This window comes from Budorcas taxicolor, chromosome X, assembly GCF_023091745.1.
Source record: "Budorcas taxicolor isolate Tak-1 chromosome X, Takin1.1, whole genome shotgun sequence".
NCBI classification, from domain to species: domain Eukaryota; kingdom Metazoa; phylum Chordata; class Mammalia; order Artiodactyla; family Bovidae; genus Budorcas; species Budorcas taxicolor.
In genome coordinates this window covers 145088739-145107215 of record NC_068935.1, presented here as the reverse complement: position 1 = coordinate 145107215, position 18477 = coordinate 145088739, and the positions used below count along the sequence as shown (strand labels likewise).

Below are 18477 nucleotides of genomic sequence, written 5' to 3'. Positions count from 1 at the left end.
AAATCCAAATACTCCAAAGCATATGAGTAGGACCTGGGACCACTGGAGTCGAAGCAGGGATGGAAGCCCACAAGTTCGGGGGGCGCTTCCCTCTATCCTTAACCTGTTCTCACGTCCAGGTGGGGGTCCCAGGCGCTGATGCCCAGGTCAGCACTTGACACCCAGGCCCGGGGCCTGCTGTTCACTTCCGATTGGCGAGGGGGTGCTGGGGGGCAGGAGGGAGCGCAGGCAGAGTGCGGGGAAGCGGACCCGCAGGAGAGGGCCGCAGCAGAGGCGCTTGGCAGGCGGGCGCGCGTCTGGCTCCCTTGGACCTGCCACGGCCCTCCGTCCGTGCCGCCCACCCCGTCACTCACTTTCCTCGCAGCCAATGGCGCGGCCGCCTGTCACCCTCGCCCCGCCCCCCGGAGGCGGGGCCGGGGGAGGCCGCGGGGCGGGAGTGGCCTGATTGAACTTTGCCAGCGGAGTTGCGGCGGCCGCGCGGTCCCCGGCGGCGGTGCGGAGCTGGGAGCCTCGGCCAGCGCCCGGCGCCCGCGCGCGCTCCGACCCGCAGCCATGGCAGCCGGGGCGCCCGGCGCGGCCCTGACTCTCTGCTTCTGGCTGGCGGCCTCCGGGGGCTGCCTGGCGGCCGGCTCCGGCGCGGCCGCGGCCCGGCGCTTGGATGAGTCGCTGGCGGCAGGGAGCGTGCAGCGCGCCCGCTGCGCCTCCAGGTGCCTCAGCCTGCAGATCACGCGCATCTCCGCCTTCTTCCAGCACTTCCAGGTACGCACCGCCGCGCGCCCGGGTCCTCCCCTGGCGCTGCGGGGCGCGCGCCTTCCAGCCTCGCCGCTCAAACTTCTCGCTCAGCGGCAGCCGGCCGGGGTCCGGCTTTACGCGCGGGGTGGATTGTACCTCCGGGGAGGGGGGGCGGTGGGCGATCCCCCCTTTGCAGCCCCTCGCCGGCTCCCGACATAACTCCCTTCTTCCCCGGGGAAAACCGAAAGGGGGTTTCCTTTGGGAAGGGAGAGCGGTTTTGTGGCTTCCAGGGATGGAGTGGGGTGGGCTGTGGGCTTGTGAATTGCCCCGGGACCTCCGCCGCGGGACTGCGGGCCGGGGGCCAGTCTCTCCGCAAAGTCCCCCGGCGCTCCCGGCCCTCCGCACCGCGGGCAGAGCGAGGGAGGCCCGCGCTCCGCTGCGCCGGCGGACCCTGCGCGACCAGCCCTGGCGCCGCAGGTGCCCGCCGGCCGGGACTTTTTTGTCTCTCTCGAGCTTTGCTTTCGCACTCAGCGGGCCGAGAGCTCGGGGTCCACCCTTGGAGCCCCAGCCAAGGGTCGTATCTTTCAGCGAGTTTGTGTTGGGGGTGGGGAGCTGGTTACTGCCGGTGACTGTGCCGCCCCAGTTCGGAGCCCCAGAGCTTCTAGGTGTCGCCAGCGAGTGGCGGGGAGACTAAGGGAAGAGATGGCAACGGATAAGGGACTTGGAGACGTCAAGTTCGGATGTTCCGAGAGGACTCCCGGAGCCGGTATCTCTTCCAACCGTCGTAGATTCTGCCGGCTTCGGGGTATAGGGGCTCGTGTGCGTGTGTAGAAGGTTCAGGGGACAGGACGCTTGATGCCAGTAGATGGCTGGGATGCTGAGAGGAACCACAGCGGGGAGTGACTCAGGGACCCTGGGTGCCCAGGCTCGTCTCGCAGCCGCGGTCCCCAGCTGATCCGAGCGCGCGCACTCTGCAATCATTCACGCGTGTAACCTAATTCCTCTCGTGTGCTCGCTTCTCGCCCTCGCCGCCTCCTCTCTAGCCTTGTAGTAGTTCACCTGTTACAAGATCCCAACTTCTGGCCGCAGGGAAAACTGCGGCTCCCAGAAAGGGGCCGCGCGGCTCCTCGGTGGGTTTTTAAGCCGAATCCCTCTGAAATAAACGAGGCGCCTCTCGCGCTTGCGCGGGGTCAAAGCGGCCTTCCAAGGGTCCCCGGGCACTAAGCTGCGATGGGAGCCATTGTCGTGACCGTGGAGTTTGGGACGAATCTCCGAAGCCTTTAAGTCCCGTTCATTCTGGCGGGAGAGAGCTAATGAAACCTTGCCCGGAATAGCCCACGGAGAGCTAAAAGTTGGGATGTGCACAGAGTGAACCCGCTGGCCAAGCCTCCACGCGCCCGAGTGCGCGCGGTTCTGCGTGTTCGCAGAGAAGGGGCATCCGTAGGTTTCAGAGAACTCCGCGATCCCCCTTGGTCTTCAGGGAAGGGACCGGGGGGTGTGGTCTCCTGCGCTGAAATTCCGCGGACACCCTGGAGAGGGTCCCTCCCAGCCACCCGGATTCTTGCCCCCCTGCCCCTGCCCTGCGGTCGCTCTTCCGAGGCAATGCCACCCTATTGTTCAAACAACGACATAAAACAGCATCCTGTTCCCGGGGAGAAAGACTATCTTTTCTTTTTCTTCTTCCCTTCCTTCCTTCTTTAAATCGAACTGTCAGTCGCTGTAATTTATTTGTTTTACAGTTTCAGCGCCTAAAGAAACAGCGCAGATCAAGCCAATTCCCGTGAAAGGCTTTTCTTGTGGTCTCTTGGCATGATTTCTCTTCGGAAGAAAAAACTGCTGACAGAATACACATTGCCAGACAATCCTGATTACATTTTAATTAGCTGGGGTGGGGGGTGAACCAAGCTGCAAATTACTCAGTTAGGACTTAATAACTGCTGTTTCTGCAATCAATTGCAAAGCCATTCTTGGAGGTTTAACCCTAACCTGGTAATGCCTATCTGATTTATCTAAATTGCAGGGATTAAGCTTTCTTAAGATTTGAAAAGACAGAGTCGCACGCTTCTTATGAAACCTCAAGCTTCCCTGTCCCTCCTCTCTTTAAATAATTGGAAGGATGCTGAGGTATCAGGCAGAAAGTGAACAGGAACTAAAAAGCCTCTTGATGAAAGTGAAAGTGGAGAGTGAAAAAGTTGGCTTAAAGCTCAACATTCAGAAAACGAAGATCATGGCATCCAGTCCCATCACTTCATGGGAAATAGATGGGAAACAGTGGAAACAGTGTCAGACTTTATTTTTTGGGGCTCCCAAATCACTGCAGATGGTGATTGCAGCCATGAAATTAAAAGATGCTTACTCCTTGGAAGAAAAGTTATGACCAACCTAGATAGCATATTGAAAAGCAGAGACATTACTTTGCTGACTAAGGTCTGTCTCGTCAAGGCTATGGTTTTTCCAGTGGTCATGTATGGATGTGAGAGTTGGACTGTGAAGAAGGCTGAGCACTGAAGAATTGATGGTTTTGAACTGTGGTGTTGGAGAAGACTCTTGAGAGGCCCTTGGACTGCAAGGAGATTCAACCAGTCCATTCTGAAGGAGACCAGCCCTGGGATTTCTTTGGAAGGAATGATGCTAAAGCTGAAACTCCAGTACTTTGGCCACCTCATGCGAAGAGTTGACTCATTGGAAAAGACTCTGATGCTGGGAGGGATTGGGGGCAGGAGGAGAAGGGGACGACTGAGGATGAGATGGCTGGATGGCATCACGGACTCGATGGACGTGAGTCTGAGTGAACTCCTGGAGTTGGTGATGGACAACTGACTGTTGCCTGACATGCCGCAATTCATGGGGTTGCAAAGAGTCAGACATGACTGAGAGACTGAACTGAACTGAACTGAGGTATCAGGCAGGGGGCAACTGCAGATGGGATTTGTGAACTGGTGGGAAAGGCTGGGCTGGAGAAAGGTGCCTTCTATCAGGGATACCCCAGCCACCCACACACTTGTGCAAATAAACTGGAGCGGAAGGCTGTCTCTGGTGCAGGTAGTGGTTCCCAGTTTCTCTTGCGTGGTTCCTGGCCTGCTTGTAAGGCTGGAGGAAGGTTTGCCCGCAGCCTTGAGGCCAGACAAGCGTGTGGACTCTCAGTTCAGTTTGATTCAGTTGCTCAGTCGTGTCCAACTCTTTGCGACTCCATGGACTGCAGCACGCCAGGCTTCCCTGTCCATCACCAACTCCCGGAGCTTGCTCAAACTCATGTCTATTGGGTCAGTGATGCCATCCAACCATCTCATCCTCTGTCGTCCCTTTCTCCTCCCGCCTTCGATCTTTCCCAACATCAGGGTCTTTGCAAATGAGTCAGTTCTTTGCATCAGGTGGCCAAAGGATTGGAGCTTCAGCATCAGTCCTTCCAATGAACATTCAGGACTGATTTCCTTTAGGATGGACTGGATGGATCTCCTTGCAGTCCAAGGGACTCTCAAGAGTCTTCTCCAACACCAACGTTCAAAAGCATCAATTCTTCAGCGCTCACCTTTCTTTATAGTCCAACTCTCACTTCCATAGCTTGACTAGACAGACCTTTGTCAGCAAGGCAATGTCTGCTCTTTAATATGCCATCTAGGTTGGTCACAGCTTTTCTTCCAAGGCAGAACCCGCTGCCTTTTTTTCTGGCCCCCGGGCCACATAGAAACGTGCTGTCCGTGACTAAAGAGTAAGAAGTGTTGTGGAAGGAACTGAACTATCAGACTTGTTCTTTCTGCTGTGACCCTTCTCTCTTGGCTTCTCCGTGGTGTTTTAAATTTGCTCTCCAGCACTGTTCTCGGTAAAGAATAATTTAAAGATGACGTCATTCGCGTGGATTTCACTGTTCATCTTTCTCTTGTGCAGTGCCTGTGTTACACCCAAACATCAGAGGTTTCACTTGGAATTACCAGCAGTACACAACCTGGATTTCCTGGCTCATCCCTCGAGGGCCAAGCTGGGGCCAGACTCAGAAAGGTGGGAAGGAGGCAGAGGTATTGTTAGTCGCTCAGTCGGGTCCGACTCTTTGTGACCCCGTGGACTGCAGCCCTGCCAGGCTCCTCTGTCCATGGGATTCTGCAGGCAAGAATGCTGGAGTGGGTTGCCAGGCCCTTGTCCAGGGGATCTTCCTGATCCAGGGATCAAATCTGAGTCTCCCACATTGCAGGCAGATTCTTTGCCGTCTGAGTCACCAGTGAAGCCCACTTCCCAAGTGCCCTGTGTGGGGGTGTACCCAGTGGGTGCCCCATAAGGGACTATCGCAGGATGTGTGTAGACCGTCATGGATACCCAGAATCTGACAAGCATACACACTTGCTTAGGCATGGCACTCGCCTGGTGTCCTTTCCTGCCAGCTGCTGGGCCAATAAGTTGGACCTTGTTTTAGCTAGATCATAGCTCCTCTGGTAAAGAATCCGCCTGCAGTGCGGGAGACCTGGGTTTGATCCCTGGGTTGGGTTGGGAAGAGCCCCTGGAGAAGGGAAAGGCTACCCACTCCAGTATTCAGGCCTGGAGAATTCCATGGACTGTATAGTCCATGGGGTCGCAAAGAGCTGGACACACGTGAGCCACTTTCCCTTTCACTTTCGGGAAGTTAGGTTTCCCTGGTGGCTCAGTGGGTAAACCGTCTGCCTGCCATGTGGGAGACTCAGGTTCGATCCCTGGGCTGGGAAGTTCCCCTGGAGAAGGAAATGGCAACCCACTCCAGTACTCTTGCCTGGAGAGTCCCATGGACAGAGGAGCCTGGTAAGCTACAGTCCATTGGATTGCAAAGAGTCACACATGATTGAGCGACTTCAGGAAGTTGAACCAGGGGTCTCCCCTTCCTCCTGCTCAACCTACAGTGGGGGGGCAGGCCCCCCCCCCACCCAAGGGTGCTCAGACCCCCTTAGTAGAAGCAGTTAGCTGCCTGCACCAGGAGTGGGTGACAAGCTCATTCCTGTGGCGTTGTGGCCTCTGGCTGGTCGTCCACAAGCACAGCTTGCATGTCCCAGTGTGGGACGGGCATGGCTGCCACAAAACTGTGGGGATGTCAAAGCGTGCACGTGCCCCCCAGCATTCCCTGTGCCCGCTCTCAGGTGGCTGCAGGGGGCAGAGTGTGACAGTACTTTGATGGGGGGGCAGGAGGGAGAGGTTGGGGAGGACCGGGGCTCCAGGGGCCCCCAGAGTGTTAGGCAGCTCAGAACCTTCGCTGGAGAGGAGAGGGAGGTGAGAGGCATCATGCCTGCGGAGATCTCCAGAACACGCTTCAGCATCCCAGCAGATTCCACATCGCAAAATCCAGACTCAGAGACGAGATCACTGAGAATTCCAATAGGGTGGTCTTGGCGCAGTCACCCCCAAGCTGCAGGGCTCTTTCTGAGCTTGAACCACGTGCACGGATCTGTGTCCCTGGGGCTGGCCCTGGTTTGGATTGTTCAACCCCTGGAAGCGGTTACGCCCGCTAGTCCTGGGGATTATTCATAGGTTGTCCTTAGTGTTCAGAGATCTGATAACTGACATGTTCACTTGGGAGTAACCTGGCCCTGCACTTATTTTCTCTGTTCAATTCAGTCGCTCAGTCGTGTGCGACTCTTTGCGACCCCACGAACTGCAGCACACCAGGCCTCCGTGTCCATCACCAACTCCCGGAGTTTACTCAAACTCATGTCCATTGTGTTGGTGATGCCATCCAATCATCTCATCCTCTGTTGTCCCCTTCTCCTCCTGCCCCCAATCCCTCCCAGCATCAGGATCTTTTCCAGTGAGTCGGCTCTTCCCATCAGGTAGCTTAAGTACTAGAGCTTCCTTCACTAGAAGATGAAAGAAGAGGGATACTAAGCCTGAAAGAAGCTCTGTGTCTTTTTGGGTGAATCTCGTGTATCCTGCCTGAGTGAATTCCTTGCTTGTGCTGGGACATTCCTGGTGGCCACCCTGCCTGTCTCCCCAGGTTCTGTGCATCACGGCCGTGATGGAGCTGAGCCTCAGAGCCTCGCAGAGAGGAGTCCTGTCGCTGAATATTAGCAAACCTGCAAACTGCTCTTCCTATTCCTGGGTATTCTCAAAGGAGGCACAGTAGACTAGGGCTTGAGGGAAAATAGCCCGAGTGGAATAAAGAGTCTGAGTGAGTCTATTTCTTGGCCGGATTTTGGGACCTGATGCGGGGAAGTGGATGGAGTCTTGGAAGATAAGTAGCAGGTTGCTGGCGGCCTTGATCCTCGGGCTCTAGGATTTTATTAGTGCGAAGAGATTCTTGCTTAATGGGACATTATTCACTCTTCCAAGTACCACTGAGAGCCTGGTTTAGGTAACTGAGTAGAGATCAGAGGCTTTCTTCTAGCAGTAATTGGAAGCTGTTTGTTTTGGCAAAAGAGAGAATGGAGCTGGTGATTAGCTCATGCCGCGCAGAGGACTAGCCTCTGCTCTCAGAAAAAGTAAGCAAATAATTAGCGCATCGGAAGCCTTCGGTAGCCACAAATCAGCCCCAGGCTGGCGGAGTTTTGAAGCAACGATCTTGTGGTGAATATACTCAAGTCTTCGTGTGTCTGCTGGGCCTGCAGTGAGGTCGAAGTGACATGCTGAAAGTCTCTGGGAAGAAAGGTCATCGTCAAGTTTCACCTTCATATATCCTGGCCTGGGTCGCTGGATCTCTAGCTGTGTCTCCAAGAACTTTTAACTTTGACCCAAAACTAAACAGTAGGTGGTTTGCATGCATGCTCGGTCGCTCAGTTTTGCAACTCCGTGGACTGTAGCTCATTGGACTTGTCTGTCCATGGGATTTCCCAGGCAGGAATACTGGAGTGGGTTGCAGTTTCCTCCCCCCGACCCAGGGATCGAACCTGTGTCTCTTGGGTCTCATGCATTAGCAGGCAGATTGTTTAACACTGGGGAAGCCCAAACATTAGGTTATGCATGGCAAATTTTCTTGCTTCTAATAAGCTGTTTCTCATTGAACATGATTTATTTATTTATTTTAATCAGAGGCTTATTACTTTGCAATATTGTAGTGGTTTTTGCCATACACTGACATGAATCAGCCATGGGTGTACATGTGTCCCCCATCCCAAACCCCCCTCTCACCTCCCTCCTCATTCCATCCCTCAATAAACATGATTTAAAAGTCTGTCTTATTTAGGCTCTTATAGGACGTTATAAAACTACATTGGAAAATACTTGTGGACTTATTGATTTCTTTGTGCTCTGTATCATTAGAGGAGAAATATATTTATATATTTTATATATTGCATGTAGTATATATCTATATACATTTCAGTATATTATCCCTTGTGGCTCAGCTGGTAAAGAATCCACCTGCAATGTGGGAGACCTGGGTTTGATTCCTGGGTTGGGACGATCCCCTGGAGAAAGCAACGGCTCCCCACTCCAGTATTCTGGCCTGGGGAATTCCATGGACTGTACAGTCCATGGGGTCCCAAAGAGTTGGACATGACTGAGTGACTTTCACTCACTCACTCATATTAATATAAAACATACATGTATGTATGTTTAGAGACTTCCATTTAAAAGCTAAATTTAAGTTCTTTGTGCAGTCATTCCCTCTCTAAAAAAATTATGTGAGGTTATGTGGCTCAGATCATGAACTCCTTATTACCAAATTCAGACTGAAATTGAAGAAAGCAGGGAAAACCGCTAGACCATTCAGGTATGACCTAAATCATATCCCTTATGATTATACAGTAGAAGTGAGAAATAGATTTAAGGGCCTAGATCTGATAAATAGAGTGCCTGATGAACTATGGAATGAGGTTCATGACATCGTACAGGAGACAGGGATCAAGACCATCCCCATGGAAAAGAAATGCAAGAAAGCAAAACGGCTGTCTGGGGAGGCCTTACAAATAGCTGTGAAAAGAAGAGAAGCGAAAAGCAAAGGAGAGAAGGAAAGATATAAGCATGTGAATGCAGAGTTCCAAAGAATAGCAAGAAGAGATAAGAAAGCCTTCTTCACCGATCAGTGCAAAGAAATAGAGGAAAAGAATAGAATGGGAAAGACTGGAGATCTCTTCAAGAAAATTAGACATACGAAGGGAACATTTCATGCAAAGATGGGCTCGATAAAGGACAGAAATGGTCTGGACCTAACAGAAGCAGAAGATATTAAGAAGAGGTGGCAAGAATACACAGAAGAACTGTACAAAAAAGATCTTCACGACCTGGATAATCACGATGGTGTGATGACTCATCTAGAGCCAGACATCCTGGAATGTGAAGTCAAGTGGGCCTTGGAAAGCATCACTATGAACAAAGCTAGTGGAGGTAATAGAATTCCAGTAGAGCTATTTCAAATCCTGAAAGATGATGCTGTGAAAGTGCTGCACTCAATATGCCAGCAAATTTAGAAAACTGAGCAGTGGCCACAGGACTGGAAAAGGTCAGTTTTCATTCCAATCCCAAAGAAAGGCAATGCCAAAGAATGCTCAAACTACTGCACAATTGCACTCAGACGCTGGTAAAGTAATGCTCAAAATTCTCCAAGCCAGGCTTCAGCAATACGTGAACCGTGAACCTCCTGATGTTCAAGCTGGTTTTCGAAAAGGCAGAGGAACCAGAGATCAAATTGCCAACATCTGCTGGATCATGGAAAAAGCAAGAGTTCCAGAAAAACCTCTATTTCTGCTTTATTGACTATGCCAAAGCCTTTGACTGTGTGGATCACAATAAACTGGAAAATTCTGAAAGAGTGGGAATACCAGACCACCTGACCTGCCTCTTGAGAAATCTGTATGCAGGTCAGGAAGCAACGGTTAGACCTGGACATGGAACAACAGACTGGTTCCAAATAGGAAAAGGAGTACATCAAGGCTGTATATTGTCACCCTGCTTATTTAACTTCTATGCAGAGTACATCATGAGAAACGCTGGACTGGAAGAAACACAAGCTGGAATCAAGATTGCCGGGAGAAATATGAATAACCTCAGATATGCAGATGATACCACCCTTATGGCAGAAAGTGAAGAGGAACTCAAAAGCCTCTTGATGAAAGTGAAAGAGGAGAGTGAAAAAGTTGACTTAAAGCTCAACATTCAGAAAACGAAGATCATGGCATCTGGTCCCATCACTTCATGAGAAATAGATGCGGAAACAGTGGAAACAGTGTCAGACTTTATTTTTTTGGATTCCCAAATCACTGCAGATCGTAATTGCAGCCATGAAATTAAAAGACGCTTACTCCTTGGAAGAAAAGTTATGAGCAACCTAGATAGTATATTCAAAAGCAGAGACATTACTTTGCTGACTAAGGTTCATCTAGTCAAGGCTATGGTTTTTCCTGTGGTCATGTATGGATGTGAGAGTTGGACTGTGAAGAAGGCTGAGTGCTAAAGAATTGATGGTTTTGAACTGTGGTGTTTGAGAAGACTCTTGAGAGTCCCTTGGACTGCAAGGAGATCCAACCAGTCCATTCTGAAGGAGATCAGCCCTGGGATTTCTTTGGAAGGAATGATGCTAAAGCTGAAACTCCAGTACTTTGGCTACCTCATGCGATGGGCTGACTCATTGGAAAAGACTCTGATGCTGGGAGGGATTGGGGGCAGGAGGAGAAGGGGAAGACCGAGGATGAGATGCCTGGATGGCATCACGTACTGGATGGCATCACGTACTCGATGAGCGTGAGTCTGAGTGAACTCCGGGAGATGGTGATGGACAGGGAGGTGTGGCGTGCTGCGATTCATGGGGTTGCAAAGAGTCGAACACAACTGAGTGAACTGAACTGAACTGATTATATTTTAAAAAAATAGATTCATCAGATTTCATTGCATAACCCCCCTTGCTGTGTTTCAGTGAGTTGGCATACAACTTTCAGGCTGGGTAAAGAAACTTGTAAGATGCCTGCAGGCATTGCTTGTATTAACTCAGAAATGGAGAAGTCCCTACATGTGACTTGGTCATTGCTTTCCAGAAATCTGACTCTTAAACAATTTTGAGGGTTGGGCTTGGGAAGATGATCAGTGAAGCATATCTTTATTATCGACAGATGTTTGGTATCTGAACGGTAGTACTGGGGGAAATAGCGTGTCTATGCTGGTCTGTCTAGTCAAGGCTATGGTTTTTCCAGTGGTCATGTAGGGATGTGAGAGTTGGACTGTAAAGAAAGCTGAGCACCGAAGAATGGATGCTTTCGAACTGTGGTGTTGGTGAAGACTCTCGAGAGTCCCTTGGACTGCAAGGAGATCCAACCAGTCCATCCTAAAGGAGGTCAGTCCTGGGTGTTCATTGGAAGGACTGATGTTGAATCTAAAACTCCAATACTGTGGCCACCTGATGCAAAGAGCTGACTCATTAGGAAAGACCCTGATGCTGGGAAAGATTGAAGGCAAGAGGAGAAGGGGACGACAGAGGATGAGATGGCTGGATGGTTGGATCACTGACTCAATGGACATGAGTTTGGGTAAACTCCAGGAGTTGGTGATGAACAGGGAGGCCTGGCGTGCTGCAGTTCATGGGATCACAAAGAGTCGGACATGACTGAGCAACTGAGTTGAACTGAACCATTGGGATGCTTTTTCAAATTATTCCATAACTCCGAGCACTGTTGATGCACTGTATGAGCACCAAGCCCTGATTGAGAGTTCTGAAGTCAGCCCCCTTTCCACATTTCTTTTGCAGTCATCCTGTACTCCATATTCTGAAAGTCTGGTTGTCTGTCAACATATGGCATTTATTAAGTGTGACCTAGTTTTTCCTCTTCCCATTAATCAAAGATATCCATAAGTCCTTCCAACTTCAGATCAGTGTGAGGTCACCGGTATTACCGAGGTAGACCGATAAAACGGATATTGTCGACCTTGTTATTTTTTGCACCATCCATCTAAAGAGAATGTGTAATTTCCTTCGGCTTCCCTGAAGCAATGGATGTGGGGCGTAGACGCCTATACCATCTCAGGAGATGCTGTTGGTGACCTTCTGGCCCCCAGTCTGCCGCCCCTCCCACCCCGACCCCTGGATCAGCTGCTAATAGCTTACAGCTGCTCCCCCTTGGAGACTGACCTTTTGCCCCTGGGCACCGTCTTGCCAGCAGGGTAGCGCATCCTCCTTCCTTGATGAGGGCAAATCATGGTCATTGGCTCACCGCGGGGGGGATCTGGGAGGCCAGCCCTCTTGCTGGGATCAGTTCTGGTTCAGTTTATGCTCTGCAGCCTTGCGAGGGGCCAAGCTTTTCAGGGCTCTCCCCAAGGTGGCATGCCTGCTTCACCTCTGCCCTTCCCTCCCCTTCCACTGAGAGCTTCCCCGATCCATCACTTTCACAGAGACCCGCCCCCCCCACCCCCCGCCGCCTTTTGCCTCTGCCTTCAGGAAGCCCAGCCTCAGACACCTCCCTTCAGGTACCTCTTCTAATTCAGCCCCTTCCTCCTGCAGGTTACACAGCTTGATTCTTATCAGAATGATTCATTCAGTCATGTACAGATAATAGACTGTAGCAGTAAAAGTATGACCCAGCTTTCACAACTCTCACTTCAGACTTTTCCCCACTGTCCCCTTTATTTAATGTTCATTGTAGATTGAAGTATACCTGACTCAGCTCAGTGTACTTGACGTCTGCTTGTCTCAGCTCGTAAAGAGTCCGCCCGCAATGCGGGAAACCTGGGTTCGATCTCTGAGTCGGGAATATCTCCTGGAGAAGGGAACAGCTACCCACTCCAGGATCCTGGCCTGGAGAATTCCGTGGACTGTATCGTCCACGGGGTCCCAAAGGGTGGGGCATTTCAGATACTTGACTTACAGTGGTCTGTTAGTTTCTGCTGCATAGCAGAGTGCATGGATTATGCATAGTCATATATGCACTCTTTTTCTGATTCTTTCCCCATGTAGGTCATTACACATAAGCAGATCATACTTCTTCACTGCCTGTGTGAAATACACACACACACACACACACATATGTATAGTTGTGACTGTGTATGTGCTGTTTCTGCTATCTGCAGTTGGTTGAATCTGGGAATGAGGACCCTGTGAATATACACATGTGCATGCGCACACACACATATAAATATATATATCATGCTTCTTCACTGCCTGTGTGAAATACACACGCACACACAGACATATACATCATGCTTCTTCACTGCCTGTGTGAAATACGCACACACACACGTCTCATGCTTCTTCACTGCCTGTGTGAAATACGCACACACGCACACACACACATCTCATGCTTCTTCACTGCCTGTGTGAAATACACATGCACACACACATCTCATGCTTCTTCACTGTCTGTGTGAAATACACACACACACACACACACACACACACACATCTCACTATGTGTGTGCTGTTTCTGGCATCTGCAGTTGGTTAAATCTGGAAATGAGAACCCCGTAAATATACACATGTGTGCGCACATGCACACACACACATAAATATATCATGCTTCTTTACTGCCTGTGTGAAATACACACAGACACACACACACATATACATCATGCTTCTTCACTGCCTGTGTGAAATACACACACACACACATCATACTTCTTCACTGCCTGTGTGAAATACACACACGCACACACACACATCATGCTTCTTCACTGCCTGTGTGAAATACACACGCACACACGCACACACACATACATCATGCTTCTTTACTGCCTGTGTGAAATACACACGCACACACACATCATGCTTCTTCACTGCCTTGTGAAATACACACAAATGCACACACTCATCCATGTTGATAAATGTAGTCGGCACTGTGTGTGTGCTGGTTCTGCCAGCTGCAGTTGGCTGAATCTGGGGATGAGGACCCTGCAGAGACAGAGAGCCAGCTGTACTCTGCCACTGTGTATGAGACTTGAGTGTCCGCAGATTTGGATACCCATGGGGGTCCCGGAAGCCCACAGTCCCCAAGGGACAACTGTACTATGAAGCCAGCTTGAAACAGTGTATGAGAGATGGACAGTAGATAGCGTCAGGGGACATCATTAACCTCAGTACCCCCAGCAGGTCTAAGAAGGTGGCAAGGAAGAGCGGTTAGTTCAGATATTACACAGCTCTGGATTTACTCAGCAAGTGACCAAGGGTGCCACGTCCCTCCAGGACCTAGTTGCTGTTTAGTCACTCCAACGTGTCCAACTCTGCAATCCCATGGACTGTAGCCTGCCAGGCTGCTCTGTCCATGGGATTCTCCAGACAAGAATACTGGAATGGGTTGCCACTTCCTTCTTCAGGGGATAGTCCCGACCCAGGAATGGAACCTGCATCTCCTGCACTGGCAGGTGGATTCTTTACGCTGAGCCACCAGGGACCCCGAGTCCCCTCCATATCTTTAAAAGACTTGACATGCACACGGTTTCAAAGTGGTGAGCTGAGGCATTTCCCCAACGCTGGGACAGACGGTTGGATAAAAGTGACCATCCCTGAGAGCCAACAAGTAAAGAGTGACTGATGCAAGCCTTGTCTATGGCTCATTTTCATGTAAACGTCAGACTGTGGATGCTGGATCTCTTTCTCCCTTAAAAAAAAAGAAAAAGCACATCACTTTAATCACTTCCATTTATTTCAGCTGATATCGATGGATTGCTGCAATTTCAGAGATGAGGCTGTAAAATCCTGAGGGATTTAGAGTCTGGTATAAGGACTAAGACTTGTAAACAGACCATGGCAGTCCACCAGGGAGGGGCTGGGGAGAGTTATTTGTGTGAGATCTCGGAGGAGGGGTCCTGTTGCTTGAGTGGATGTTTCCCAAGGGAGATGATACAAGCTAAACACAGCCACCGCGGGCTCTTCCAATGTAGAATAGCCAACGTGAGTCAATGCAGAGTCCTGCGGGAGTGCAGTCTGTCTGCTGGGGGCCTCTTGGTGGCTCGTGATGGACAGGATGCAGCGTCAGCCCACCCAGACAGCAGACAGGCGTTGGGGACTTTTCATGAGAGCTGTTACAAAGCTCAAGTCCTTTGTTCTGCAGAACAGGTTGAGAGCAAGTCATCACACTTGGCGATGTCTTCCTGGTTCTTGCTGATCTGGTTGAACCTCGTGCTCCACCACCAGTTACCCTTAGGGTATTGAATTGATCTCTCTGGAGATCCTTGCCATCACCTCCTGAGGAAAAGCCCCAGCTAAGCATCAAAAAGAAAGGACGGACTGCCTTCCCTCTCTCCCTGCGATCATGCTTTGGCTTATGGTAGGATCCCAGTTCTGAACTGGTGGGGCTGGATCCAAAGCAGAATCTCTGCTGAACAACCGAGCCACAGGTTAGAAGGTTATTTGGCGTTCATTGTTTTTTATGCAGCCTTGGTGTTGACAGAGTTCAGTTCAGTTCAGTCACTCAGTCGTGTCCGACTCTTTGTGACCCCAATGGACTGCAGCACGCCAGGCCTCCCTGTCCATCACCAACTCCCAGAGTTTACTCAAACTCATGTCCATTGAGTCGGTGATGCCATCCAACCATCTCATCCTGTGTCATCCCCTTCTCCTCTTGCCTTCAATCTTTCCCAGCAACAGGGTCTTTTCCAATGAGTCAGCTCTTTGCATCAGGTGGCCAAAGGATTGGAGTTTCAGCTTCAGCATCAGTCCTTCCAATGAACACCCAGGACTGATCTCCTTTAGGATGGACTGGTTGGATCTCTTTGCAGTCCTAGGGACTCTCAAGAGTCTTCTCCAACACCACAGTTCAAAAGCCTCAATTCTTTGGCACTCAGCTTTCTTTATAGTCCAACCCTCACATCCATACACCATAGCCTAGATGGACCTTTTTTGGCAAAGTAATGTGTCTGCTTTTTAATAATGCTGTCTAGTTTGGTCATAACTTTTCTTTCAAGGAGTAAGCATCTTTTAATTTCATGGCTGCAATCACCATCTGCAGTTGACAGAGTAGTTTCACATAAAATCTCTCTTTGACCTTCACAGCAACTCCTTTGAGGTCAGGAGCGTTATTTTGATAAATAAGACAACCAAAGCCATCGGAAGATGAGATAACCAAGGCTTCATGGCAGAAACTCAAGCCCTAATTGTCACATTGCCAGACATTTGTACTAAATGACCCCCTTCTCAACATGTTAACAGTGCGAGAAGACAGAGTTAATATGTCAGCTGTAATATCATCAGGAATCACTGAGTCTGGGGGGACATGGATTCATTGCCTCCTGGAACCACCATTGCATCACGAAGTATTGAAGGGAAAGGTTGTTGGTGTGATAGAAGAAAAAGATATGTTAAAAATATCACTCCATCAACAAGATCCCGTGTGCCCTAGTCTACCCTAGTTCTTCCAACCAACACAAATCTGTCACACGCAGTTATCATTCAAGTAGCTTAGTTTCTGAGGACCCAGCGTAAGTGTCTCGTGATTCCCACCCACAGAAGAATTATTTTCTACTAGAGAGAGAAACTGATAGACATTTGTGCAAACAGTTGTGGAAGTGAAGAACGTATTATAATCATTAATCATCTTTTAAATTTTTATACAGCCATTTGATGCACAGTCATAATCTCTTAGATGAAGACTTTTCCCTCATAAATGGAGTTTGTGTGCATGCGTGTTAAGTCACTTCAGTCGTGTCCAACTCTTTGCAACATGGACTGTAGCTTTCCAGGCTGCTCTGTCCGTGGGATTCTCCAGGCAAGGATACTGGAGTGGGTTGCCATTTCCTTCTCCAGGGGATCTTCCCGACCCAGGGATCGAACCCGAGGCTCTTATGTCTTCTGCACTGGCAGGTGGGTTCTTTACCGCTGGCGCCAACTGGGAAGTCCTGTTTGTGTAGGCCCACCCAGAATTCCTCTTGTCTAGCCAAATAGCAGAGAAGTATTATGATCCTCGCAGAAATGTTGCACGAACAGCTGGACTTCTTGATGTCATAGAGGATGAGTTTGTTGTCTGGGAATCCTAGAGGTCTCAGGACTTCAGCCTTGACCTTCATTCTTGGCTGCTGTTGCTGTTCTGACATATTCGGAGTATTTGCCAGTGGTGATGGTAGCTTGTAGGTATGTGAATAGCAACTTCCAAGACCTGTCATGCGCTCGTTCACTAGCTTTTTGCTTTTGCTTTGAACGGTGTGTATGTGTGTGTTTACACTTGATCATTCTTTCCAGCTTCACTGTAATACATACACGTTAGACAATAAGGAATTCTGAGAAAGAAAGTAGAAAATTCTCCAGGCTGCACGTGAAAAGAAAATGGTGATGACCTAGGATTCTGTAACCCCCCCTCTAAGTCCAACAGTCTATCTTCAGGGGAACCTGAGGAACAATGGCTCATCAAGAGGGGGGGAAAAACACTAATATAAAACTCTTCATTCACATGCTATTTATCCTTTCATTTTAAATTGTAGCTTCTATCATTTAGTAAGCTTTTTGGTCTCCAAGTGATTAATACCCTGCCAACTGGAGAAAATGATGCTCTGTTACAGTGACCTCAAAATACATAATTTCGTATTCCCTGGTACCTTCTTTCTTTGAAAGATAAAGGAGATAAGCTGTCTCCACTGGAAAGAGTCATATTGTGGCTGGTAATCAGCGTCTTCACTGTAGGGAAGTGCATGGTCCTATTGGCACGTGCAGGACCTCAAAGAACCATCAGAGAACAAAAATACATGTTCTCCTCCCCCCGCTTAGTCTTGAATCTAATCATCACTGATGACTTTTAAAATTTCATAGCTGATTTCTGATGATAGCCAAAGAAGTGACAATTTTATAAGTCCATAAATGAAAACGCAAAACAGAGTCCTTTTAATGAAGCAAGAAACATTAATTTTGCCAAGTAATCCATCACCTTCAAAAAATGTCATCAATCATGCCACTCCTGGGGGCAACAGAAGTGTGGGGAATTCATGTACGTAAGCAATTTACAGCTCTCTTCTCCATCCTATGTTCTCAGTGTGCACCTTTTTTTCATCCCACTGTACTGTTCCAATGCGTTAATAATTCATGTTTGAAACACAGCACAGTGTTTTGTTCTTCCTCTCTCCCTCCAATGCAAGTGATGTTCTTATCTAAGAACAAGCCAGATGAGGCACATTCTTGGGAGGTGACGGAGAGCTTCTCTCAAAGAAAGACCAAAACAGTCAAGAAATTCTAAATACAAACAAAAAGTAAAAGTTTCAGGTTAAACGTGGTTTTTACCGATTACTTATGGTGTCCTTATTGGATTCACACAAACGGTCCCTCCGATGTCAGTTTATCAACTCTTGTTTCATTCTCTGATAAGACATAATTGAAAGAGATGACAGTTTGTAGTCTTATAGATGTCTCAGCCCTTGTCTTTAAATGCCTGCACTAGAGGAATGAATGTATACTGTTTGTTGTACTTGGCGTAATGGAAGCAAAATTGATAAAAGACTCTCAAACCTAGAAGAGTGAGGGAGAGATTTTGAAGAGGACTCACATCTTACAAGTGATATGACACCCTAGCCCCTGGACAGGTTTTTCGGTGCTGTTATAAAAAGCAAACATGCCAAGGAAACTGGCATCTCCGCATCATTAGCTTGCTTTCCAACCGTTGATGCCAAGGAAACTGGCATCTCAGCATCATTAGCTTGCTTTCCAACCAGTGAACAGACCCCTTCAGGATGCAAATACCAAGACCATTTCCAATTGTGGGGGAATCACCACCACTATCATCATAACCATCTCCATCATCATCATAACCACCACCATCACAGTCGTGACCATCATCACCACCACCACCATCACCACCACCATCATAACCATCACCAGTATCATCGTAACCATCATCACTACCACCGCTACCATCATGATAATCATCACCATCAGTACCACCGCCACCATCATCATGAGCA

General features: G+C 49.3%; 1 protein-coding gene across 1 annotated transcript in view; it reads left to right on the top strand.

The window, feature by feature from the left end:
* The first annotated feature begins 552 nt into the window (after positions 1 to 552).
* Positions 553 to 18477, top strand: part of ANOS1 (anosmin 1) — a 221523-nt gene continuing 203598 nt past the window's right edge. Inside the window, exon 1 of the mRNA XM_052663363.1 lies at positions 553 to 759. Within this exon, the coding sequence (XP_052519323.1) occupies positions 553 to 759 (207 nt within the window). The remainder of the gene's footprint in view (positions 760 to 18477) is intronic.